Source organism: Pleurodeles waltl, chromosome 8 (genome assembly GCF_031143425.1).
Source record: "Pleurodeles waltl isolate 20211129_DDA chromosome 8, aPleWal1.hap1.20221129, whole genome shotgun sequence".
In the NCBI taxonomy this organism is placed as follows: domain Eukaryota; kingdom Metazoa; phylum Chordata; class Amphibia; order Caudata; family Salamandridae; genus Pleurodeles; species Pleurodeles waltl.
In genome coordinates, this window is record NC_090447.1 from 1409295619 (window position 1) to 1409322667 (window position 27049).

General features: G+C 39.9%; 1 protein-coding gene across 3 annotated transcripts in view; it reads left to right on the forward strand.

The window, feature by feature from the left end:
- Positions 1-27049, forward strand: part of CLIC6 (chloride intracellular channel 6) — a 203096-nt gene that overhangs the window by 130960 nt on the left and 45087 nt on the right. For all 3 annotated transcript variants that reach the window (XM_069202501.1, XM_069202504.1, XM_069202503.1), the window contains exons 2-4: positions 16339-16448; positions 24326-24451; positions 26759-26865. In XM_069202501.1, the coding sequence (XP_069058602.1) occupies positions 16339-16448; positions 24326-24451; positions 26759-26865 (343 nt within the window). The remainder of the gene's footprint in view (positions 1-16338; positions 16449-24325; positions 24452-26758; positions 26866-27049) is intronic.

Genomic DNA, 27049 nt, shown 5'->3' on the forward strand with positions numbered 1-27049 from the left:
GAGGAAGTAGAAATGAAGCTGCCAGGTGAAGAGACGTAGTGGAACATAGGAGGTCATACTCAGTGAAGAAACAGCAAGAAACATTAAAAAAAAGAAACACGCTGATTCAAAGCACCATGGCTGCCATGAGCGTGAGCACAAAGGAGAGACACAAAAGGAAAAAGAAGTGCACTTGCAGTCAAACATGCAATTATCCATTTAACAGTGTCAGTCCTCAAGGCAGTAACAAAACCGCCCCAAGGAGGGACAAACATAAAGCATTTGCCAATGTCATCAAAGGATTTTTGAAAGGCAAGCCCATGAACGAGTGAAAGTGATGGGAGTGAGGGGGGCGTGGTTAAAAGCCCATATAGATACCAACATGTCGTAAAGGCAGCACTTGCGCGCTGCTATGCTTGATGTAAACATTGTTGGAATAATGAATTAATACTATTACGGAAAGTAAAGGATTATGCCGAATAGTTAGCGTTTTCTTGCCACGTTATTTACTCACCCCTGCCGCATATTTTGTCCCTCTCCTGCCGCATAATTCAAGTGGCCCTGATTATAATCCATGCATGTCAAGGGCACCGCCTGAGGAAGCTGAAGAGCCTTTTTTTCTGCAAAACACAGACACATTTGCAGAGGGGTGCTCTAAGTCGTGTTCTTGTTACAAGTCAAGGACAGAGAAACTCAATGAGTAGTAAGCAGCAAGGGATAAAAAAAAAACTCACAGCAGAACATAAGCCTGTTTTAGTCTGGTCATGTAGCAGGGCTCCTTTATGGTCACTCTGTGGTTTATCTAAATCCCACAAACTCCTGAGCCTTCTAAGTGAGCTTGTATTTAAAGGATAGGGATAAGGGGTTTCCCTTAACTAAGCGTGGCGCGCTGTTACTGATGGGTCACTGCACTCTCAGCACTGGCACGAAGGAAGAGCAGTTTACCTTTAGTGCCGTCAGCATCTCAAAACACTTACCTTCCATAGTCTGATAACAGCCAAGAAAGGCTTCCCCAGCTTAGCTGCAGCTCAGAAGCCAGAGGCTTGGCAGTCCAAGCAACGTCTACGTGAAACATGCTCCAGTGCCCAAATGTAATAAAGGCCATCTGCGGTTCAGAAAAGAAAAAATATTTTTTAAAAACACATCGCCTTTGATTCCACAAGACACTCGCATGCACCCAGAAAAGAGCTTGAATTAACTCAGCGACTAAAACTGTGCTTTCTAAAAAGTATTTGGTTTTCTGAGCAGTATGGACAGCATCTCCCAGTCTATGGAACCAGGCGTCTGCACCAAAGAGGATTCCCGGTGCCTAAGTAAAGCAGGAGCCTACTACATCCCTTAGTCCAGGAGCTCTGCGATAGCTCCTGGACTAATCATAAAGATATATTTCAGCTACTCTGACAAAAGAAGTACGAAAGGCTTCAAAATCAGCAAAATGCTAAATGGCAAAGAACGCAAGACCATCCACGTTAAAATAAACTTTTAGGTTTCAAAACACTGATTTATGTTATTCATGTGGCAAAATAAGATTTCCACATACGGCAACATCTTAAAACTTTTCTTTCCACATACATAGGAAAAAGAAAAAGTAAAACAGTTGACATAAGCCAGCCGATTCAAAGCGCCACGGCTGCAATGAGCATGAGCGTGAAAGAGAGACACAAAAGGAAAAAGAAGTCAGCTCGCAGTCAAACGTATTGGCAAACATGCAATTATCCATGTAACAGGGTCGGTCCCCAGGGCCCTAACAAAACCACCCCAAGGAGGGACAAACGTAAAACATTTACCAGTGATGATAAAGGATTTTTGAAAGGCAAGCCCAGGAACGAGTGAAAGTGATGGGCGTGAGGTGGGCATGGTTAAAAGCCCACATAGATACCAAGACGTTGTAAACGCAGTGCTTGTGCGCTGCTATGCTTGACCTAAAAAAGGGCAAGCCAGGGGTATAAGGTGCTACCTGACTACATGCAATGGCCTTCAGGGGACAAAACCCTTGAAATCAACTGGTCCTCACTGAAACTATTGTCTGTGCTTCAGATTCTCACTTCTCTGTACCACACACTACCGTCTTATGCACTACAGTTCCAGCTTATAGTACAGTTATATTGAATAAAATATGTAAATGTAGGATTTAATAGAATCTGGGGCCTCTCTCTTCTACAACCAGTATTTAAAGCATTCTTTTTGGTCTGTGGAAAGTCACCAGTGTCTGGCCAAGCATACTGACTACACATTGTGCTTAAAAGTAGAGGCATCGTATGTGCTTGGAGAGTTGTTTATTTAAGTTGTACATATTGTATAGGGTTCACATTGAGACATTTTGCATGAGCCTTGTTTTCAGGGAAATATTTTGAACTTTTACTGTGTGAAATTCAAAATTAACTCGAAGGAATGGCATATTATACAACGTGTTTGTTCTTTTTTTTTTTTTTTTCTCAGCTGCTGCAAGTGTTTTTGTGAGTAGTGGGGGACGAGGAGAGGAATCTGCATGCTAGTCCCCAAAGAATATGGGTGTAGTCCCTGAGCGCACTGCAAGTGGGCCCACTGGGGTCTGTTTTGTCACCAATTTTTTTTAAAGAAATTAACTCAAGAATATTCCGATTGTAAAGGTTCCACTCGCCCTTTAACGATATATTTGTTTCTTTTATTTGATTTACACAAAGCACCCTCGCCCTTTTAATCAAAGTTCTTTGAAACATCCAATGTATACATTGCTGTCTTTTCCTTATGCACTTTGGACTGAATTGTCCTTTTTCAGGGGAACAAATCCATCCTAAATGAAGCTTGGTAAGTTTGTGGTCAGTTAGGGTACTTCGGAGTGGAACATGATTTTAAGTATGTTAAGTGGATGTACTTTCTAGATCCGAGGATGAAAACAGACAAAAATAATGAATTTGATATGCTGTAGCTAAAATAATCGTGGACAGTTATGGAAATGGTGTGAGCTGCATAAACCATACAGATTGTGTAACAAGCCCAGCTTCTTGGTATACCAGCGGCCTGACTCCATCCATACTTGATTAGGTCTGAACAGACACTAACCATAGTTTTAAAAGAAGGAACAACATTGAAATAACCATTCAGGTGGCAGCAAACCGTAATTATATTTATATAGTGCTTACTACCCACTGTCAGTGTGCTTTTCGGCGAGCAGCACGCTAATCCAGAACCCAAAAAGTTTAGTGGTGGATTAGTATAGGGAAATATGAGTAAGTATTAGAAGAGGGAGGTATGAGTTAATTTGAGCAGAGGACATGTGAATCTGTTAGTTGGCTTGAATAGAATAATAGAGGGACAGAGGAGGGAAGCATCTAGAATTAATTGGGAGATCATATTAGTAAAATGAAGTTTGGGATGAGTAAAGGAGAGGTGGAGGATGGAAGAGTCTCTAGAAAGGGATTAGGGAGCTCATAATAGTTAAATGGGGTATGGGAAGAGTCAAAGGAGAGATAAATGAGGGAGAATTTAGTAGAGTTGTTTGGGGGAATCATAATCGTAAACTGAGGTTTGGGTGAGCCAGGAGGAGTAGAAGAGGGAAGAGCTGGGAAGGGGAATGGGTTTGGGAATAGTCAGAGAGTGGAGATAGCGGATAGATTGATAGAGGTAAAGGGTGATGGTCAGAGTATAGTTTTGAAGAGAGTAATTTTTTTCCTCTTCTATAGTAGGATTAGAGTAGTAAATAAATAGATACATGATTACATAATTAAGGGAATAAATGTGTAAGGAATATAACACATTGCGATTTAAAGTTGTATTGTTTAAACACAGGCTTTCAAGAGTTACAGTATTTGAAGTTAATTTATTTGTGAACTTTTATAACATTTTATCTATCCTCAATACTTCAATAGTCAAATGATTGTAGATAAATAGTTTAGCTAATATTTACCTACTGTGACAGTTAAAATAAAAGCAGAGATTTATAAGCATCTAATCAAGCATTTTGCATAGAAACAATGCAATGACATATGAATATGTTGTGTAGAATAATACACACATATATATATATGTATATATATGTGTGTGTGTATTCTACACTTGACATATTGATATATATATGTGTGTGTGTGTGTATATGAATATATATATATATATATATATATATATATATATATATATATATATATATATATATATATATATAGGTATAGATACACCTACGTATACAAATACTCATTTAACTGAAGGAAAATATAACTTTGTTAAACAGGCCTAAAGAGTATGTCTATATATTTAAGCTAAAATAGTTATTAATCATATTTGTACAAAGAAATACACATATCTAGATATATAAACACAATAAAATTATAACATGTTTACATACAGGGGGATATGCAGTCCATTGCTTTTTTAGTATGGTGGTTATGTAGGAAAGAGCTAACTCTTGAATAGTTTTCTGAAGATGAGATAGTTATCTGTGGATCTTATATTTGGAGGTAATGAATTCCATAGTTTGGCACAGAAAGGTATACCACCTATTGTCTTTTTCTTGTATGGTGGTGTTTTGAGGCAGGCTGCCAATCTTGAGTGGAGGTTTCTTTGTTGAATGTATTTGGTGATTTTATTCCTGATGAAAAGTGGTCCTGTTCCATATATTGCTTTGTGGGTGATACAAAGCAGCTTGAAGGTGGATTTTCTTAAAACCAGTAACCAGTGTAGGGCCCTCAATGCAGGGGAGTGGGAGATGTAGGCTAGGGGCTTTACATGCAGGAGTAGTCTGGCAAGCGAGTTCTGAATACGTTGTAGTTTTTTCATAGTAGATAGAGATGATCCATGGTAGAGGCCATTGGCGTAATCCTGCTTGCGTAGCAGAAGAGAGATAGTAGCCTGCGCCTTGTGTGGAAATCCGAGGTGGGGAAGATGCTTCGCAGAGTTTTCATGGTGATGAAGCTTGATCTTGCTGATTTGTCCACTTGAGCATTCATTGTTAACTTGGAGTCCATGTTAATTCCAAGGTTTCTTACTTCCTTCAATATTTTAGGAGGTGGTACCAGAAGGTCAGGCCAGGCGCAGAGTGGTTCATAATTTTTCCAATCGCCACATGTGAACATTTCCGTTTTGGAAACATTCAGTTTGATATGGCTCCATGTCATCCATTGAACGACAGCTCTGAAGTAACTAAAGAATTGTGAGTTTTAAATGTCTTTGAGGCATTCTAGTTTAAGGAGTATTTGTGTGTCATCTGCATAGTTGTAGCATGTGAGTTTAAATTAATTGGTCATTGTCGGTAATGACATCATGGAGATGTTGAAAACCATGGATGAGATGATTGAGCCTTTAGGGACCCCTACTTTTGTGAAGTAGGGTTTTGATGAAAAAGGGGGAGTATGGATTACATTAGTTCTGTTTTGAAGGTGGGATGTGATCCAGTCAAGCGCAGTCCCCTCTATGCCGGCTTTGTAGAGAAACTAGTATTAGAGTGTCATGGTCAACAGTGTCAAAGACAGTTGAGAGGTCCAGGAGAAGTAGTGCAGCAACTCCATTGTGGTCTATTGTGTTTTAAAGATGATCCCAAATGGCGATGAGGGTGCCTCTTTCTGGGCGGAATCCAGTTTTGTAGTCTGAAAGTATTGAGTTATCTTCAATGAATTGTGATGTCTGGGCGAAAGCTGCTCTTTTTTATCAGTTTGCCCAGGAAAGGGCCATTTGTAATTGGCCTATAATTGTTGGGGTCATACGGGTCCAGGTTTGTTTTCTTTAATAACAAGCGTATGTATGCTTTTTTTTAAGATCTTCAGGAAAGATTCCCATAGTTAAAGAATTATTGATGATTTTCCTATTCGTGTGGCAGCAGAGGTAGACAAAATAATATTCTTGAAGATGTGTAGTGGACAAGGGTCAGAAGGGCAGCCGGAAGGCCTGCTTGCTTTGACCAGATCCATAAATTCATTTTGTGATATTTGTTTGAAGGAGTGCAGAGGCTGGGTTGGCTTACTCTTGAAGTGGATTTTTGGAAATGGGATGGGGCTGGTGGTTTTTCTTTGTTTTAAATAGGAGTCCAATGTGCCTGCCTTGGTTGTGTAATGATTTGCCAGTTTGTTTGCGAAATCTTGAGTAATGGGATGAGTTCCTTCCATACACTTAGGTTTTCAAAATTTGTTGAGAATGTTATAACATTTTTTATTTGCAGGTATAGCATTTTGAATTCTGTCTGAATAGTACCTTTTTTTTAGCTTTTTTGATTGTTCATTTGTATATTCTGTAAAGTTTGATTTGTATATTCTGTTAGGTTTGCGTAGTTGAAGTTTGTCTTGAATGTCGTTTGATTTTAGCCAGGTTCGTTGCAGCCTTCCGATTTGTTGTTTTATCTTTTTTAGATCTGTATTTCTCCAAGGTGCCTGTTTTCTTTTGCCGTGTTTTGTTGTTCTTAGTGGTATTAGGATATCGAAAGCTTCCTGTAGCCACTTGCAAAGTTTTTAAACAGAATTTATTGTGTCTAGATCTGTGTTGGCTGTTAGTTATATTTCTAAGAGTTCAAAATTGAGTTTGTTCAATTCGATAGGTGGATATATGTAAGGTGGTCTGGGGTGTTTTAATTTGTGGTGTTTTATGTTGGAAAGTTACCAAATGGTGGTCTGATCATGTAACTGTTGTGATGCTCTGAACGGTAACTAGTTCTGGGTTTGCAAAAACAACATCTAGAATGTGTCCAGAGATGTGTTTGGGATTGCGTTCAATCTGATGTAGGTTCAGTGTGACTAAGCCAGTGGATGGGGCATATTTGGTTTGTCAAACTAAATGTTTAAGTCTCCAAGAATGCATAGATTGGAATATAGTGTTATAAGGTTTTCAACTATGTCTAGAAATGCGTCTGGGAATGTAGAATTGCTTGGTGGTGGTCTGTAAAGGAGGAAGTTGGTGTAGGGTTGCTTCTGGTGAGGAGAGCCTCATAACCTTGTATGGGGATGTCTGTTTTGCTGAGATTTATTGCTTGTTTGAATATAACAGCTAGTCTGCCTCCTCTTTTGCCTATATGGTTTTGTGTAATGGTTTGGTAACCTGGAGGAACAGCTTCGTGCAACACTGGCATGCCATCTTCCAACCATGGTTCAGCTATGAAGAGTAAGTCAGGTTGTGTGTCAGTTAGTGGGTCGTAGATGTGGTCCTTGTTTTTAGAGTGTGATCAAGCATTTGTCAGTAGGCAGTTTAGAGATTGTGTTTTGGTGGTGGTGTAATTTTGTTTTGTAGAGGAGTTATCAGTATATTTTGAAGTTGTAGCTGGTGTGTCATTAGTGCTGATATTACCTGTATGAGAGTAACAATATTGTTTTTCTATATTGTGTTCCTCATCCTGCAGGTTTTGAAGGCATTTGTTTGGATCTGTGTGTGTTGGTGGTAGAGATTGTGGTTGAGTGAGATGGTGAGTTGTGTTGTTTTTGTAAAGTAGCCTTGTGTAATAGGCATGGGAATGTGAAATTGTGAAGAGTGGCATGGTGTATATTTTGGTTGCGTCTGTTTGGGGTGGAATGAGTATGGGTTAGAAGTGATGGAGTATGTGGGTCATATTGTAAGGCTCTAAATTGTGCAATGGATGAGAGGCTGATGAATGGATGTTGTGTTGGGGTTTTAGTGGTAGATGTTGGTGAGAAAGAGAATTTTGGAGTAGAGTTACTTTTGGTTTTGTATTATTTGTGTAGTAATGAGAACGGGAGTGGGTGTGATGGAAAGTTTTTTGAAAGTGTGTGATTTTTATGTGCTGGTGTATGTGTTTTGTATTTGTGCAGTAGTGAGAGGAGATATAGATGTATTGTTGTTTTGTGAAGGATTTGTATGGGAGTTACTGCTGGTGAGTGGGATTTGAAAAGTACAAGGAGTGGTAATGTATTTTGGAGAAGAGTGTATGTTATGAGTAGGAGGTGAAGGACAAGAGGTATAAGTTATGATTGTGTTAGATTTGAATACTGGAAGAGGTAATATGTGTGTTAAATTAGAGTGTAAGGAATCTATAGTTGTGTGTAATTGGTAAAAAGAGGAGGTGGGTATTTGTTGATGGTGTGATGGAAGGCTGAGTATAGGTATTGTCATGATACAAAGGGGTCTGTTATGAGTAAGTAGAGGATAGAGCTGTTGTTTTGTATGAACAAGAATGTGTGTCTATGCATAAACATTTTGTATAATGTGGTTTTGTGTTGTGTTTGTAATTTGTGGATGTGTTAGTGGTATCAGACAGAGTTGTGTTTTGTGTGAGAAGAAAGGTGCCATAGTGTTGTAGTTGAGGTAGAATGGTGTATAGGTGTGGTTTGTGTGGTTTTGTAGTGGTTGTTGAGGCATTGTAATCTGTATGAGGTTTGTTTGTGGTGTATGAGTAGAATGCTTTTGCTGATATTGTGTTTGGATATTGAAGGATGTGGATGGGTCAAGGTCCTTTCTGGAAAATTGAAAATTGGGCAGCATCTCTGGCACTAGGCCCGAGCAGACCCGAACAGGCCCAGACAAACAACTTCCCTTGTCCTCTCCACCCTTAGCCTTGATTTCTGGGCTGAGACGCCGTGAGACCTAGCGTTAAAAAGCCCTGTTGGCCATTAGAACCCTAACCAATCAGAATCCCAACCCTAACCCTAACCCCTAGAACCAATAGGAGACCTAGCCCTATTACCAATCACAGCCTTATCCTTACAGCCAATCTAAACCAAAGCGCTAACCCTAGGTCCAATAGGAACCGTAGCCCTAGTACCAATCAGAATGCAAACCCTAACCATAGAACCAATGAAAGACCTAGCCATATTAACCAATCACAGCCCTAGCCTTACAGCCAATCTAAGCCAAAGCCTTAAGCCTAGGTCCAATAGGAACCATAGCCCTAGTACCAATCAGAATGCAAACCCTAGGCTCTCACTCCAGTAGGAAACTCCTACCCCTATAGCCAATCAGAAAAAAAACCCTAAGCCCATAAGCCAATAGACATACTAGCTCTAGCAACCGATCACATCAACAGATGCAACAACCAACAGAAGCTTATGCAAGGGGCAAGTTAGCTTAAGCCCAGGCTTCTGTGGAAGGGAGGAGGGAGGTGCGCCTCTATTCAGAATCTACTCTGATACAGACAGGCATAATCCACACTTCCAAGATAGCAGATCCAACCTTTCAGGTAAGGGACAATTTTGAAACAACTGAAATGCTGCTTGTCACACACTCAAATTTAACACTTTTTCAAGCCAAAACAAAAACAAGTGGTGCATACCCTTTCCAAACACAGTTTAAACCACAGAGCAGATTAAGCATTCTCCTAAACAAACCCTGGTTAGACACTGAGGTGTATTTTAGCCTTTTGTAAACCGGGGAAGTGGGGGATAGCTTAATACAGTCTTTCGAAAAACTAGGAGGGAAAATTCAAACAGTTATGGGTAGAATAAACAGCAGTTTAAAGGCACCAAATTTGCAGAAAAGCAGGGAGCCAAATGTAAACAGATCCGTGTAGGAAAGAAAAACACTTTGTTAGCAAATAACAACAATGCACAGAAAGTCTGTGACCTACCACCTTCTTTGACTCTTGCACACTGGGCTGTTTTGGGTACAGAGAAGCTGAGTCCACAAAGTGGAGGTGGCTGTCTTGGGTTCACACCACAAGCTTAAAGGGTCAGTGCAGGTGTGAGAGGATAGCTAGAGAGCAAATCACCAGGCCCAGGCTCCTGTGGCAGGGAGGAGGAAGGTGCTCATCTATCCAGAATGTCTTTGGATACAGATAGGCACAATCCATACTTCTAAGCGAGCAGATTCAACTTTTCAGGTAAGGGGCAATTTTGGAACCACAGAAATATTGCTTGTTGTGCACTCAAATGTAACACTTTTTCAAGCCAAAAACATGTGGTGCATATCCTTTCCAAACACAGTAAAAACCACAGAGCATATTAAGCAGTGTCCCAAACACACTCTGGTTAGTCAGTGAGGTTTATATGGCCTTTTATAAACTGGGGGGAAGGGGCAGTGCAGCTTAATACAATCTTTGTGAAAGACTAGGAGAGAAAATTCAAACAGTGATGGGTATAAAAAAACGCAGTTTAAAGGCACCAAGTTTGCAGAAAAACAGGGAGCCAAATGTAAACAGACACGGGTAAGGAAAGAAACACGTTGTTAACAAATAACAAGAATACACAGAAAGTCTGTGACCTTACCACTTTCTTTGACTTTTTCACAGTTGTCAGTTTTGGTCACAGAGAAGCTGGGCTAACAAAATGGAGGTGGCTGTCTTGGGGTTCTCTCCACAAACTTTCATAAATATACTATATCTTCAAGTGAGTCAGTTTCCACCCACCTAGGTTTGTGTCTAATATTCATAACTATTTAATTTTCATTCCACTAAAACACTATACTTGTGTAGGAGAAAATGAATGGATATATTTATCATAAGATAACTTCAAAGTCTACATGATAGCGTAAATTCTTGTAGAATTGATTAAAACCAGACCCATTAAAGTTACAACAAATGGTCACATGTAACAAAAACAGATTAAAAGCTGCAGTGATTAATGACTCAAATGACAGTATTACCCATATTTATAAAATGCATTTCCCATTATGGAAACTGCAATACCTCCAATTATGGATGAATTATAATTATGCACAAGTTCTTGTTGGATGTAGATGTCAGGTTGTATTTTTCCCTCACCTCATTACAAATTGTTCTTGTGTTCAAGGGTATGGATTGACGATTGTTTACATAATACATACATTGTGGCATACAGCCACCACATGGTGACTCTGTAAGCTTCCCTCCTTTTCCTCTCCTTGGTTGAGGACACCCTCAGTTACCATATACTTTGTGAGTGCCATGTTAATGCCACATTAGTTTGTAAGCAAAGTAACATAATACTTGTCCCTTAGTTGCAATTCTTCACTCTATGCCAATATACAATGTGGAAGCAATGCCTGTTATTTAATATTCAGTTTAACAGCATTTTCATGAACTGCAAAAAATAAAATATTAGCTTGTGTGTTTAAAGGGGCCTTCCCGTGAATGTTACAATATGTACCAACACCCAAGCAGACAACATCAAACAAAGAACATTCCAGATTACCTATTGTTGGTATTTGTTAGTGATACAAAGCTGGATGCTCTTGATGGCCTCTTTTATAGCAATTATAACCTTTGGTCCATACAACTTTTATTGGTGCACACATCCAGTGAAGCTGTCAGAATAATGGTCCATGAGCTTTGTCTTCAGCAGAGGTTTTTGAATTGAATATGTTTACTAGTTAAACAATCCAGAAAATGACATCTTAATGAAGTTGAACATTTTGTTAAATACACTTCACAAATGACCCAAAAATGTATTATGTTGAGGGCACTATAGCATTTTTTCACACACTTCTAGAAACTAATATGTGTAAGAAGAAGCATTTTGAACTATTATTTTATATGGCGCTGGAATTTTAATGATCTCTGAAAAACACCCCCAGCTCTTAATAGGTGTTTAACGTTGCTTCCACCGAATTTAAGAGTTGCTCCACCATACTTCCTTTCATGCTTCAATCAGAGCACAATTGTGATTGTTTCTAGATGGAAAGCAGTTCTGTATTAAACAAAATATATTTTGATGATGTCGCTTATGGAGTGCTTTGGATTTAAAATTGTGGCCAGGTGATATGTTGGATGTTTAGGCAACCCATGCCCAAGATCACTTGTATTCACCCTTGCAGTGGTTTACTTGTAGACACAATGTAGATCTTTTCACAAACACATTCACTTGCGTATACCACAAATGCTCTGTTCAAATTCATGGATTTGATTTGTAGTGCTGAATGTTTTTTGAAATAATAAAATGATGGTTTTGAGTAAAGAATATTTGAAAAGTAAAAAATAGGTTACATTAGAAAGCTTGGGATGATTAATGGCAACCAAGACTTTGGACTTTGAATTTCTCTTAGTTGACTGGAGGGCTCCACTATGGATGCTAAGGATACTGTTGATGTTATTTTTAGTTTGAATAATATTTGCTTATTAATATGAACATTTTGCAATTGAAACAACAGTGCTGTGATGTACAAGATTTTTTCTTAGCATAGACTGAACTAGGCCTCAAAAAGGTCTCAACATCATTTTAGATTTATAATTTCACGTGTTTTCACTTCTTTTTGACACCACACACAGTAAAATGCTTTGTGTTGATACGCTATTCCTGACGAGCCGCAAATGAATTACTTTAATTAAATTGCTACTCTCCAAGGTCTCTTCCTGCTGCTCACTGTAGGCCTAGCCTTTAAAAAGACTTTTATTGTTTTTGTAACCAGATTTGAGCTGACACATCAGAGGACAGACATTAATATTCATTGAGGTGGATAGTGATACAGTGGTAGTATTATATGACATTTTATAATGCTGTGTTATGATTTTATGATATGTTGATACATTTACACACTCTAAGCTTACTGTTTGATTTCCATTGCTTTATATGGTGAATTTTCCTATACAACGATGTATTTTTGGGGTTAGCCAGATCTTTTTAGTCTCATTCCTGAGTCTTTAGGGATGCTGCCCGATTTTCTATTTGTTGCATTTTTTCAACTTAGACTATTTATCAGAATTTGTTCATGCTGCATCTTTTTGAAATTATTTCTGAGCATTATGCTTATGACTGAAACGTTATGCATCTTGATTGACATTAATATATTATGGCCTTTTTTCCACAATAATGTATATTAAAACACCTTCATGGTTTCTAAATGACTCACCTCAAACTTTTTTGAGTCAAGGATAATTCTTATTGATTGCTGTTTGGATGCTGTTTTGAATCTTTAAGGGACACATCTTCTTATCTGTTTTTGAGGACAGCACCGTCCCTGGCCCCACATTACATGCTTTATTTCCAACATGTCAGATTATCAGAAATAGCTCCAGCAGTACCATATAGAGGGATTATTCTGATAGTCTTTTCAGCTCTGTCGAAATAAACTTTTAGAACTGATTATGAGTAACCTGTTGTCTGAATAAAATATAAGAATTTTTTATTCAAATTGATAACAACTGTTTTTACTGGAATATGATTTCATACTATGGAATTCTTCTTGTGGTACTATGACTTTCGGTTTGAAAGATGACCTGGTTGAATGTAGCTCATAAAGTACCAATGGTTGTTCGTTGAGTTATACATTATGTAATTTGTATGTAATTACAAACAATCCAAGAACAAAAATATATTTCATTACTATTATTTCACAGTGAGTTCAACATTATAGGGGGTATTATTCCAGTAACAAAGATATTCACTCAGTTAGACTGAGGTTCCACTCAGATGCAGAGGATATCATTACATGTCATCCCCAAAGTATCATCTTATCATACATGCAACATATTTTCTTTGTCCATGCATACTTCTTCTCATACCACTGTATACGAGGGTAGGTCGGGAAACCTTGTACTAATTGCTTTTTACTTGTTTATTGTAACAATATCATCAAACAGAAAAATGTGGTCTGCTGAAAGTTACTGAATTATTTCATGTAACTCCTATGAGATTTTAAGGATGAAAATGGTTTGATTGCTGATTTGTAAAGTATATGAAGGCGAAGATAATGACTGCTAGAAAGTAATACTATTTTAGTGTAGATCCATTGATCTTAATGTTCTTGTTGAGCCGTAGCAGGTTTCTTTTCCTATGCCGCTGTCCTAAAATATTAGTAGCTGTGTCATTTTGTTTCTGCAGCTTGCTTAGAGTGTTAGTGGCATCCCATGCATCCACACAAGAACAGCCAGTTCTTCACTCAGTAACATTCTCTGATATTTTTGTACTAAGCACATCAGTTGGTTTGGTCTAAAGTCTGACTCATAGTTGCTGAAGTTGGGTAAATTCACTCTTATGTTGATTTTATGTTTTTTAAGCATTTCCCATTTACATGTTCTTAGCTAATGCATTAAAGTTTTTGGGAAGCATTTTTTGGAGAGAGTGACTGAAGGAATAAACACTCAAGTGTGAAAGCAGACTTTTTCCTACCTGTATAAAGGCATCAATGTTTTTGTGCTGTTGTAATGAGTTATTCTCAGTGGAAGTTCAAATATTTTTTTCACTAACTAATAAGATATATAATATAATTTTTGGACGTTGTTTATGGTGGCGATCCCTAATAAAATCAGGATCTCTATTTTCTCCATATTGAACTTGTGCCTGGCATTTGTCAATAACCATGTAGCGTTAGTAGCAATGTGGAATGAGATAAGGACTGAACAAACTATAAGTACAGGGAGTGCAGAATTATTAGGCAAATTAGTATTTTGACCACATCATCCTCTTTATGCATGTTGTCTTACTCCAAGCTGTATAGGCTCGAAAGCCTACTACCAATTAAGCATATTAGGTGATGTGCATCTCTGTAATGAGAAGGGGTGTGGTCTAATGACATCAACACCCTATATCAGGTGTGCATCATTATTAGGCAACTTCCTTTCCTTTGGCAAAATGGGTCAAAAGAAGGACTTGACAGGCTCAGAAAAGTCAAAAATAGTGAGATATCTTGCAGAGGGATGCAGCACTCTTAAAATTGCAAAGCTTCTGAAGCGTGATCATTGAACAATCAAGAGTTTCATTCAAAATAGTCAACAGGGTCGCAAGAAGCGTGTGGAAAAACCAAGGCGCAAAATAACTGCCCATGAACTGAGAAAAGTCAAGCGTGCAGCTGCCACGATGCCACTTGCCACCAGTTTGGCCATTTTTCAGAGCTGCAACATCACTGGAGTGCCCAAAAGCACAAGGTGTGCAATACTCAGAGACATGGCCAAGGTAAGAAAGGCTGAAAGACGACCACCACTGAACAAGACACACAAGCTGAAACGTCAAGACTGGGCCAAGAAATATCTCAAGACTGATTTTTCTAAGGTTTTATGGACTGATGAAATGAGAGTGAGTCTTGATGGGCCAGATGGATGGGCCCGTGGCTGGATTGGTAAAGGGCAGAGAGCTCCAGTCCGACTCAGACGCCAGCAAGGTGGAGGTGGAGTACTGGTTTGGGCTGGTATCATCAAAGATGAGCTTGTGGGGCCTTTTCGGGTTGAGGATGGAGTCAAGCTCAACTCCCAGTCCTACTGCCAGTTCCTGGAAGACACCTTCTTCAAGCAGTGGTACAGGAAGAAGTCTGCATCCTTCAAGAAAAACATGATTTTCATGCAGGACAATGCTCCATCACACGCGTCCAAGTACTCCACAGCGTGGCTGGCAAGAAAGGGTATAAAAGAAGGAAATCTAATGACATGGCCTCCTTGTTCACCTGATCTGAACCCCATTGAGAACCTGTGGTCCATCATCAAATGTGAGATTTACAAGGAGGGAAAACAGTACACCTCTCTGAACAGTGTCTGGGAGGCTGTGGTTGCTGCTGCACGCAATGTTGATGGTGAACAGATCAAAACACTGACAGAATCCATGGATGGCAGGCTTTTGAGTGTCCTTGCAAAGAAAGGTGGCTATATTGGTCACTGATTTGTTTTTGTTTTGTTTTTGAATGTCAGAAATGTATATTTGTGAATGTTGAGATGTTATATTGGTTTCACTGGTAATAATAAATAATTGAAATGGGTATATATTTTTTTTTGTTAAGTTGCCTAATAATTATGCACAGTAATAGTCACCTGCACACACAGATATCCCCCTAACATAGCTAAAACGAAAAACAAACTAAAAACTACTTCCAAAAATATTCAGCTTTGATATTAATGAGTTTTTTGGGTTCATTGAGAACATGGTTGTTGTTCAATAATAAAATTAATCCTCAAAAATACAACTTGCCTAATAATTCTGCACTCCCTGTATATTCCAATAGTTTTTTAAGCATATCTGAAACACAAATCAACACAAAAAAAGGAAAGGTAACATGTCCGTTAATTACCCCTACCTAGAAGAAATAAGAAGGGAAGATACTTTATTTACGAAGAAGCATGAACTAGGATTTCTGTAGAAAAAAAAACATTACCCAGGCCATGGTTTTTATGAGATGGACATTCATTCCAGACAAAGGCTTTCTTGGCTTCATGTCAACATTATAGGGAATCAAGGTTTTAGAATATCTTTGTAAAATTCAAAACCATATAGAATTGTTGGCATGTTAAGATTTACTAGTACCTAACCTATGGTTTCCCCTCTTCTTTTTTGAGCTTTTGAGATAGCTTGCTAACATTATTGCTACCTTTGTGATATTTTACTTCAGGGGCACTGTAATTCAAATAATCAATAAGAAACAATAAAATAAGTAACTGACTTCATTGCTATGAAATATAACAGGTATGCACAATACCCTGCTGTCATACAGTACATATTCACTATTGTATGGTGGGGAGCTTGTAAATATATGTTTTTCACATGCACACACATGAGTTATTACAATACTCTGAAAATATAGAGATAAATAAGATTAATAGTTCTGTATTTTATCTTGTAGGCTGGCAGTGATGGGGAAAGCATTGGAAACTGTCCATTTTCTCAGCGTCTCTTTATGATCTTGTGGTTAAAAGGAGTGATTTTTAATGTCACAACAGTTGACTTGAAGAGGTATGTATATTTACTAGATATTTTGTAGTTTGCATCAAATATAATTTTAGTAATTAGTTTTTTACATTTTAAATCTGTATTGTGCACTGCCAAGATACTATATTCACCCACTCGCAAATGTTCCTCGCAAAGTGTCAAAGTGTTGATTTCAGTTTGTGACCTTTTCAATGCACTTTTTTTTAACAATTGTTGCTGTTTAGTTATCTGAATTTGCTGCCTTATATTTTCTTGGAAAACGTCTTCTTTGTTTATGTATTTCATTATTTGTTTTACTTATTTGTTATATTGCAGAGGTTTTGTGGATGCTAACATATCACACTTTCCCACATCAGAGAATTGATAGCAAACAATTAGGTTTGTTGGGTGATATTCATGTTGAACACTTAGTTTAAGCTTTAATACACTCAATAGATGTGAGGCAGTTCCTTTATTGGTTTCCAAGCCTAAGTTTAAATTAGTAGTGGGGTTACATTTCTTTTCCCATCTCATTTGTGTCAGGGCACTGGCATCCTGTGCTTTAGAGATGATCAGTGTTTGTCACTCCCTGAGAAACAGCAGAAGAATACAGTGTCAGACACAAATTATCCCTATGTACTACCGTCACCCTGAATGAAATACACACCTAAATAGAACCTGGGACAAATGTAGTTTAAAAAAATAAAGGAGGAGGCTGTTTGTCTATTGATAGCAAAATCAAGTATTTGGAAACAGGTAGGATGTGGGAACCCCAGCGAGAGGAGAACAACTTATGGCATAAACAAAAGCAGGTAGGAAATGTTTGCCACAGCACATTAATTCTAATCACGTAGTTCAAGGCCTCCAAGCTTTCAGGCTTGTTTCAGGCTGTAGTAAGGCCCCAGGAATGCTGAATATATTTGCAGGAGCTGAAGATGAAGGATGCCTGGAAAATAAGTCTAAACAACAGAACACCAAAGTACGTAAAACACAAGTATAAATTATGCTGAGGGAGGCTATTGAGGAGGAAAGACAGAATTTTTTTAAACAAAGTTTAGAGACACAGAAATGTGTGCAAAAGTGATCATGAACAGAGAGGGGTCTTCCAAAAGTGAAAAGGTTGCTAGTCTTCAATGTCCTTGTGCAATTCCTACTTATATTGCCGCTGCCCCTGCTTCTCCATAAGTTGATTGTGTGACCTACAACCTAGTGCCCCAGGCTCTTCCAAACTGATCTTCCCCATTCATTGCAGGCTGATCCGTCAGAGCCACCACTGTTTGTTTTCCCGCTGCTGTTTCTATTCTCTGTAAAAGGTGGGAATGCATGCGTGAGCTGTCTGCAACGAATTAACTGAATCTGTCCTGTCTTCTATTGAACTGTTGCTTTTTATTTCTAGTGGGTTCCCTGTTGGTAAATGAGGTACATGTGTATGACCTGTCTGTGACACTGCTATGAGATAGTGGTGACTCAAAGATGATGAATGAGGCTGTAATGTTTTATGGTTATGAACAGTATATAGTTTGAGAGATGATTAGCACAAGGCTATTGGTGGCAATATTGGCTAGAAGTAAGGCATTTGAGGATGGGTTTGTGAGTATTATGCTTCTATACTGACAGTAGGAGAGTTAGACAAAGACCAGGAGCCTGATTTAGAGTTTGGTGGATGGAATTCTGTCTGTCAGGGTTGCGGAAGATATTACTTCCACCATCAGGAAGGTGGTTTCCTTCAAGGCAGAAAATGTTTGGTGTTTCACTGTTTTTTTCTGCATCGTTTCTCACTCAGACTACTAATCCAGGAAAATCCCTTGTGTTTTTTATTTTTGTTTCAGTGTTTCCTCTACAAACCACTTGGAAGAGAGATTAATCCTAGTTATGCGGATCACATTTTCAGGGGTATGGCATTTAACAAAATATCTACTTCTCCACAGGACAGGAATCTTCATAAATCTACATGTCATGTAAAAAATCTATTTGTCCCTTTGGTGCCATGTAGTACAGCAACAAATTATGGCAGCTATCTCATTATGTAAGAGCTACGATAATAGCCTCTCTGATTATGTCAGGTCTAATACTATAGTAGGGCTTGAATACTAGCAGTTTCAAGCCCTATTATAGCAATTTCCTTATTTTGCCACATTTCCTCAGATCTACATACTGTGGCTGGAGGAAGCAATAAGCAATAGTTCCAGGGCTAGAATGCGTTTGAGTCTGTGCAAACCTACTAACTTGCTTGTTTTAAGGATTTTCACCAGCTTTTATCTAACCAGCTTTTCTGAACATTTTATTTTCCCATACTGAGAAAGGATGGAAATGTACTCCTGACAATGGCAGAAATAGAAGTTCTTCCAGGGATGGGATAACAGTGGTTTGAGGGAAAGTGAACTTGTAAACAATCAATAGATTTTCACATGACTAAATCTACACATGCATATTTGCTCGTGCTACAATACAGTTCACAAATATTTTAAAGCAGTACGAACCCATACTGAGAAAGGTTGGAAATGTACTCTGACAGTTTCAGAACTAGAAGTTCTTCCAGGATGGGATAAAAGGGGTTTGAGGGAAAGTGAACATGTAAACAACATTCAATAGATTTTCACATGACCAAATCTATACATGCATATTTGCTTGTGCTAAAATACAGTTCACAAATAATTTCAAGCAGTACGAATTCCTGGGATACCTCTGTGAATTCTTGTGAATTCATTAAAGCCCCATAGACATACACCATGGATGCACTTTTTTTACTTTCTTTAAGATTTGGGCCCCAAATTAGGCCAACCGTTAGTGGAGACCTTTGTTTTTATCAAAGACATACACCATGGGTGCACTTTTGTGACTTTCTTTAAGAACTGGGCCCATATTAGGTCGACCGGTAACCAAGAAAATGTGTTTTTCTCAAAATTCTATTTCTCTCTCTATCCATCTATCAGCTGGCTTTACTGTGAGTGATAGCATTCTACTCTTCCGCAAGGAGCATATCAGCACACAAAGTAGTTTTGTTCAGTGCCAGGACTACTATGGAAATGTGTGCTTTTTAAAACCACCATATTTTTTTTTTTTTTGCATTTTGCCAATGTTTGTTACAATGGCAAGGGCCTGGCAGCTACCAAAACAACAAAGTGTTACAAAAGCCATGTCAAAACAAGACACATACTGACAAAACCAAAAGACTGACCTCTAATAACGGATTGGTTGGCTTTGCCAGTGCTTGTTTATTTCCATGTTTCCCATAATTGTGTTAAAAATAGTTATGCTGGTTTTCTATTATGAATATCTTTGAAAATACTGGCATATATCAAAACATTTTAGCAAATGACTCTTCAAAGAATTAGTACCTAAAATTTCACAGTAAGTTAGCTAAGTTTTTTTTTCCTACATGCATTTTTTTCTGAACATTTTATTTTGAAAGCAAAGAAACACCAATCTTTCATATAAGCTTCTGCAAACGTGTATCTAATCGGATAACATTCTAGGACCATTATATGTAGCCTCATATTGTTAAACTTTCAAACATGTGTACACACTTTTTTTACTGGAACCACTGTCAGTAGTGCAGTGTGACATTACAATGTTTATTTAATAATAATGAATTTGCATTTTTGAACAATAAATAAAAGTTCGAACAGCATTAATATATGGACCCAAATATTATCTCAGCTGCAGACAGTTTGATTCCCTGTAAACTGTCAGTCAGAGTATTTGTGCTGCAGGGAGTTGGACCTACTTGTCCAAAGGAAATAATAAACATGGAAACTTGTTTTCCTTGACCACAAACAATATGACTTGGGCGTCGGCTATAGGAATTCCTCCCCCCCCCCCATAGTTTTGATTTTGTTTTATTCCTTTGAAATTCATAAAATATCTTTATATCTTTATATTGTTTTTGTATAGCAGTAACAATATCTGTAAACTGAGGCACTTAATGTACCAAATATAATTACAGTCCAATCTTTGAAGAACCATAGCATACAAAGATGCTATACAGAAATCAGTGACAATTCAGTCAGGTATCATCATCTGTGTCTTTTAGCCTGGAAAGCCAGGGTGCCCAAATCTGCTGGTGTTTACGTTCAGATCCTCTCAATTTGTAAATTACCTTCTCAGCCTTCACACAATAGTCTATACCCCTATACCAAGCCTTCCTGGGATATTCCGGACATCTCCAATACTGTGCACTGTCTTGGGTGCAAGGAAGCAGACCCCTGCCAGCTTCCTCTGTCTCATAGAGTCTGCTCAACCTTCCATTTTTACCGCAATGCCACCTTGGGATCCATACCAATAGGGGAATATATCAAGTCTTCCAGGCTGTTGTGTATACTTTGCCAGTATTTTCGTATTGAGGGCATTGCCATATCATATTGTAAAAGGACCAGTCTAGATTGCCACAATGTGTACACTTTATGAGCTCCACCCATCCTTCAGGGCCGGTCAAGGGTGTAGTAGAGTCTCTAAAAATAACAGAATCAGACCATCCGCAGGTTAGATGGGGTGGGCAGAACTCTTGTGCCCACAGGGTCACCTGCCATTCATCGTTCTCCAGTTCCCCATCATTTTATTCCCTAGCATGTTTTCCACCCTCCCCAAGTAATCTGGCCGTTTACTGTGAGAGTGCTATACAGTCTCATATTCCTTTACTGTGCCATGATTAGTTTTACTTTTATTGGGCTATATTCAGGCACTGTCTCCAGCCAGGTTCTGTGCTTTCCTAGGGCATGACGGGACTCTAAGGGGGTCATTCTGACCCTGGCGGCCGGTGACCGCCAGGGTCACCGACCACGGGAGCACCGCCAACAGGCTGGCGGTGCTCCCGAGGGCATTCTGACCGCGGCGGTTCAGCCGCGGCCAGAAAGGGTAAACCAGCGGTCTCCCGCCGGTTTACCACTGCCCTTGTGAATCCTCCATGGCTGCGGAGCGTGCTCCGCAGCCATGGGGATTCTGACACCCCCTACCGCCATCCTGTTCCTGGCGGGTCTCCCGCCAGGAACAGGATGGCGGTAGGGGGTGCCGCGGGGCCCCTGGGGGCCCCTGCAGTGCCCATGCCTATGGCATGGGCACTGCAGGGGCCCCCGTAAGAGGGCCCCGCAAAGTATTTCAGTGTCTGCTAAGCAGACACTGAAATACGCGACGGGTGCAACTGCACCCGTCGCACCCCTGCAACTACGCTCCTCGTTGCAGGGGCATTTCCTCTGGGCCGGCGGGCGCTCTTTTGGAGAGCGCCCGCCGGCCCAGAGGAAATGTCTGAATGGCCGCCGCGGTCTTTTGACCGCGGTGCGGTCATTCAGCGGCGGTACCTTGGCGGACGGCCTCTGCCGTCCGCCAAGGTCAAAATGACCCCCTAAGTATCTTTAAAAAATATGAGACCTATGCAACTGGAACAACTGGAACTCTTCAGTCAAGTAGTCAAATGCTAGGAGGTGATAATGGTTCCATACATCTTCCTAGCAAGAAATGCCAATCAGGCCCCATTGATGGAGCCCGTTATCCACGCTGCCTATTTTAACCATGTCCCTTTCTCCAAACAGCCAATCCCCAATCAGCGCCACTTGTGCTGCCCATCAGTAAAGTTGGGGGTCAGGGAGTCCCAGGCCACCCATGTGCGTGGGGAGTGTGAGTGTATGCTTTGTGTAAAAAAACTCTACAAAGATTGCCCACCCAGAGGAGCTTAGTAATCAATGACTGGAGTTCTTGGAAGAATGTGTTAGGAATAATGAACAGAACACTCTGTAGTACATATAGAAAGCATGATAGCACCACCATCTTGTAGAGTGCTATCCTACCCATTGAATTGGGAGAAGAGAAGTCCACGCCTCTGGTCCGGTTGTAGATAGGGGACATATTCATATCCCACGTGACCCAGTGCTCTTGAAAACCCAGGTACCCAGGGAATGGAATGGACCCCCCTAATACACATACGAGGCATCCTGTGGGTGAAGCAGAGGGTCACCCGCCAAATGAACATAAGTAGACTTTCTCCAGGTAACGGAGAGCCTACAGGCTTCTCTGTGTACCTGGAGTGTCTGTGTCAGTCTTGGTAATGTAGCGTGTGGATGCTGAAGAGAGAGGAACATATCATCTGCAGACAGCAACAGTCTGTCTTCTGATCCATTTGGCCAGTTGAAGCCACATATCTGTGCGTCTTTCTACAGCCATTCCACCAGAAGTTCTATTTCTAAAGCAAAAAGAAGAGGAGAGGGAGGGTATCCCTGGTGGGTGTCCCACTCAGTAAGGAAGAAGGAAGAAAGCACTCAATTCACTCTCAATCACAACCTCGGAGTCTCATAGATGGCCATTACATAAGCAATGAATTTAGGGACAGTATTCATTTTTCACAATACCTGAAATAAAAATGGTCAATGTATAGTATTGAAGGTGTTCTCGAAATATAAGAGGTACAATGCAGCTGGTCCCTGTAAAACATCAGTTTTGGTCAAAGCCACTTGGAGGCTGTGCAAACAGTATCTTGTGCTTCTACCTGGGAGGAACCCACTCTGATCCTCGCAGACCAATGATTCAACCACAGTGGCCAGTCTGGTAGAGAGCAACTTGGCCAAAATTGTGGCCTCGCCATTCAAGAAGGAGATTGTCCTGTGTAAAGCACAGTTTTCCAGGTGTTTAATAGGTTTATGAATGGCAGATATAGTTGCACAGCAGAGATTGTCAGATGAGGAGCCTGAGTGTCCAACCTCTTCAAAGAGGTTCAGAAGATGGGGAGTCAGAAAGTGTGGAAAATGTTTTTAAAAATTGACTGGAAGACTGTCTGGCCCAAAGCTTCCCCAGAAGGTGATGCGATTTTTGCACACTAAATCTCTTCCACTGTCAGTGGCCCTTCTAGCACCCCACAATCAGCTGCAGACAGGGATTGCATTAGAAGGGACTTGCCTAAAACCAGGACTAACCTAGGATCTTGATGGCGTGCATAATGAACAGCAACCAAGTAGAAAAAAAGCACAGACCTACCAAGTGGAGACTGAAGACTTGATACAAATACTTGCAACTGTAGATTAAGCCATACTTGCTACTGAAAACATGCTCCCTTACTTTGGGGAGTGTGTGGAGCCAGTGTAGTAATATTTGAACTTTTGACCATGTTTTCAGTAGCAAGCAAGTAACTTCACTATTTTCGATATTTTATGGGTTTAACTCAAGGCCAGTTCCCATGGGTGTTAGCAAAAGTTTTCTGGATCCAGTCTGGCACCTGGGGAGTCTTCTAAGGTGATGAGTCTGCCGTTAGAGTATCTCCCAGAAAGATCGTTACTGAAAGTAAGTAACTTTTTCTTATACACATTTGGAATTGAATGGAAAACATTTGTACAGCACATTGTTCACCCTACAGGGCATATTGGCAGTAGGAACAAGCCAAGTTGACACATAAGACAACTTAAATGGCCTAGGGCGATGTTGCAGCACAAAGTCAACAATAAAACTGGCCCATTAAAAGAAACGGCCACCAACTGACCTTAGTCAGTGGCCTTTATACCCTCAGTCATGGCCATTTTGACCATGCTAGGCATGAAGGGTAGTAGAGGGAGCCTGCCAGAGTCTTGCCCGCCTCCCGGGAACAGGCCTACAGGATCAAATCTCCTCAGAGAGACGCTTGTTGCAGCAGGCAGAATGACATCTTGGTGCGTCGTTTGAGCCACTGTAAAGGGATCTGGCCAGGATTCCCAAGATTATGTTATTGTCTTGTGTAGAGGGTGACCACGATCTATCCCAGAGTAGTGTCTTAGGTGCCTTAATGGAAAATCACATATCCCTAATTGGGGTGTGCAGGACCCTTCTTGTTCATGTTGGTGTTGCAGACTTGTGATGTCTGTGAGTTTTTGCATATTCTGTAACTAACTGCAGCTAAAAGTAAATTCAGTGTTAATGATTTACAACACAGAATGATTTCTGTTTAATCTTTCTTTATCTCTACCTAGGAAACCTGCAGACCTACAGAATTTAGCACCTGGGACAAACCCTCCCTTTATGACTTTTGATGGAGAAGTGAAGACAGATGTCAATAAGATTGAAGAGTTCTTAGAAGAAAAATTAGCACCTCCAAGGTAAATTGATTTTAATATGAAATGTGCAACAGCTGCAGGAAACCACTCTGAACAGTCAGTTAAATATTTACCATTGTGCAGTGTGAACCTATTCTAGATTGACACGCTGTGCAATATTCAGCCACCTAATGGATGGATCTTGAATAAGTTTCTCTGAAAAATAACGTTTTTCTGCTTTGGGTGTCTACTAGGATTGCAGTCCCTGTGATTTGTGATGATTAATGGATAAAGTGCCACTTTAAGGTGTAGTTTTCTCTCTCCTTGTAAGGTATTGGTCTACAACGTTTGAGAAGGGTACCACCTAGGTATTTGTATTGGCCTATTGATCTGTGAAGCAACGAATACATAATATTGCCTATGCCACAACTGGGATTGGAGAGGTGGTAGCGGATTTGTTTATATCTTGATTGGGCACCATTAAAGTGGATAATGCCATCACTTGTAACAGCTGTTAGAAAAGTATGTTAAGAAGTATGTAAGAAAGGTGTAAACTGATTGATCCTTACGTTGAGTAGACACGTCCGGTATTTTCTGTATGATTTGTTGTTACAATTTGGATACCATTTTTATGCTACTTTTTTCATCTACATTATCATTGTGCCATTATTTCTCCTCTCACGTCCTCAAAAAGGGCAATATTTGTAGCTGCCAGGTGCAGAGTGACAACCTAAGCTACTTTCTGCTAGTGCATCGTAGGCGGCTGCCAAGGCGTGTGTTTTGGTAGCGCTAGTCTTGCTTGCCCCTGGTGTCAGGGAGTTTACTGTGGTGATTTATGAAGTGAGTTGCTCAAAGAACACCTTGTCAGTGTGTACTCACTCTGCATATAAGGAACATTTGACAGGAATGATCTCACGCCACCCTTCAGCAGTTCTGGAAGGGTACACATTGACACAGTCCCAAAACTTCACATAGAGCTGTCAGAGAGCTCTCACTGGTTGGAATCACGATACAGTGTAGGCACAGAGGTCTTGTCTTTCTCCAGCTCCCTGATGTGCTCTTCTCCTGACCCATGGGAAATTCCTGACTTCCGCATCAGACCAGCAGCAGCCTACATGTTCTATATCTTAAACCTTTGGGAGAGATTCTGAGAAGTTCAGAAATTCTTTATCATCAGTATGCAGATACCCAGATATATCTGATATGTTCTTCCCCAAATTACCTCATCCTCTTCTCAAACACCCTTGATGCTGCCAAATAAATCAAATCTTCCCGTCCAAGAATGGTAGAATGCTGTTCTTCCTTCTACTGCAAACTGGCTGTTGTGGATAGAGCTAGATCTCTCCTTGATGACCACCTCTTCCTTCGGAAACAAATTTCGACCCTGCCCAGGAATGCTCACCACCTGCTAAGATTACTGTGAGGCATTCAGCAGTTCATTCAAGAGCAGGATTTAAATCCCTGAGTCCAAATACTGGTCCTTTTCGCCCAGACTGGATTTCAGGAATTCACTCTCATCCACTCTCCAAAAATCTTATTTATCACCCCTGAAAGCAGTATTTCATGCAGCTGGTAATTTGACCACATCATCCCTATCCTGTACTCCCTACAGTGGCTCTTCATTGAAGCACTAGCTCAATTTAAGACGGCGGGCATCACTCACAAAGCTCTTTTAAACTCGGTCCCTCCTATCTGGCTGGAAAGTTGAAAATCTCTGGTACCGAGCGGGGTTTGAGGAATGCTGAATCCCTTCTCCTGTAGCCTCTGGCAATCAAACATGAAGGCTATGTGAATCAGACCTTCTCTGGCAGGGCGATCAGGACTTGGAACTCCCCCCCTTTGGCCTTACGCACTGTAGTGAGTCATATCACTTTCAAAAAGGAACTCAGCCTATTATTTCAGAGGTACTTGGGTTAAAGTAACCTTTGTCCTCTGTGATTTATTGTATCAGTTTGACTGAAGCCCTTTTGAGCCTTAGCTGTTATTGTTCTAGAGCGATTGTTTAAATGTATAGCTACCATCTCTCTTGTAAAGTCCTGTAATACCCCTTAGGCCAAGGTCACACTGTATAAAATCACAAATAAATTAAAAAACAAAAAAAAATTCAATGAGTGCGATGAGAGCCTGTCACTTACTTTATCTGCCCATCTTCACTGATCAGAACAGGGTGACCTTAGGCAATTCAGTATTCATCTAGGAGAAATTGAATAATCAGTGTTTTAGAAGTAACATAATAGGGAGAATGGTAAGCGTTTTTAGTACATATTTTTCATATAAAATGTCTACTTTCCCTGCTGCTTATTGAACATGCATCCATGATTGGTAAATTGAGTGTCTTCTCAGGCAGTTCTTAATTTATTAATTCTACAGATACCCCAAGCTCACGACTAAACATCCAGAATCGAACTCAGCTGGAAATGACGTGTTTGCAAAGTTTTCTGCTTACATAAAGAACACAAGGAAAGATGCAAATGAAAGTAAGTTTGGTGGTAGCTGTTGTGTGTCCTATAGGATTTGGAGACTGTTAAGCCATGCTTCACATAGAGATAACAGCTACCTGTAGTACTATATTGTACTCACTTGTTGTACTATTGTTCTTCAAATATATTTTTTATCATTATGACATGTTATGAATTACAGATATAAAACTGACAAAATTTA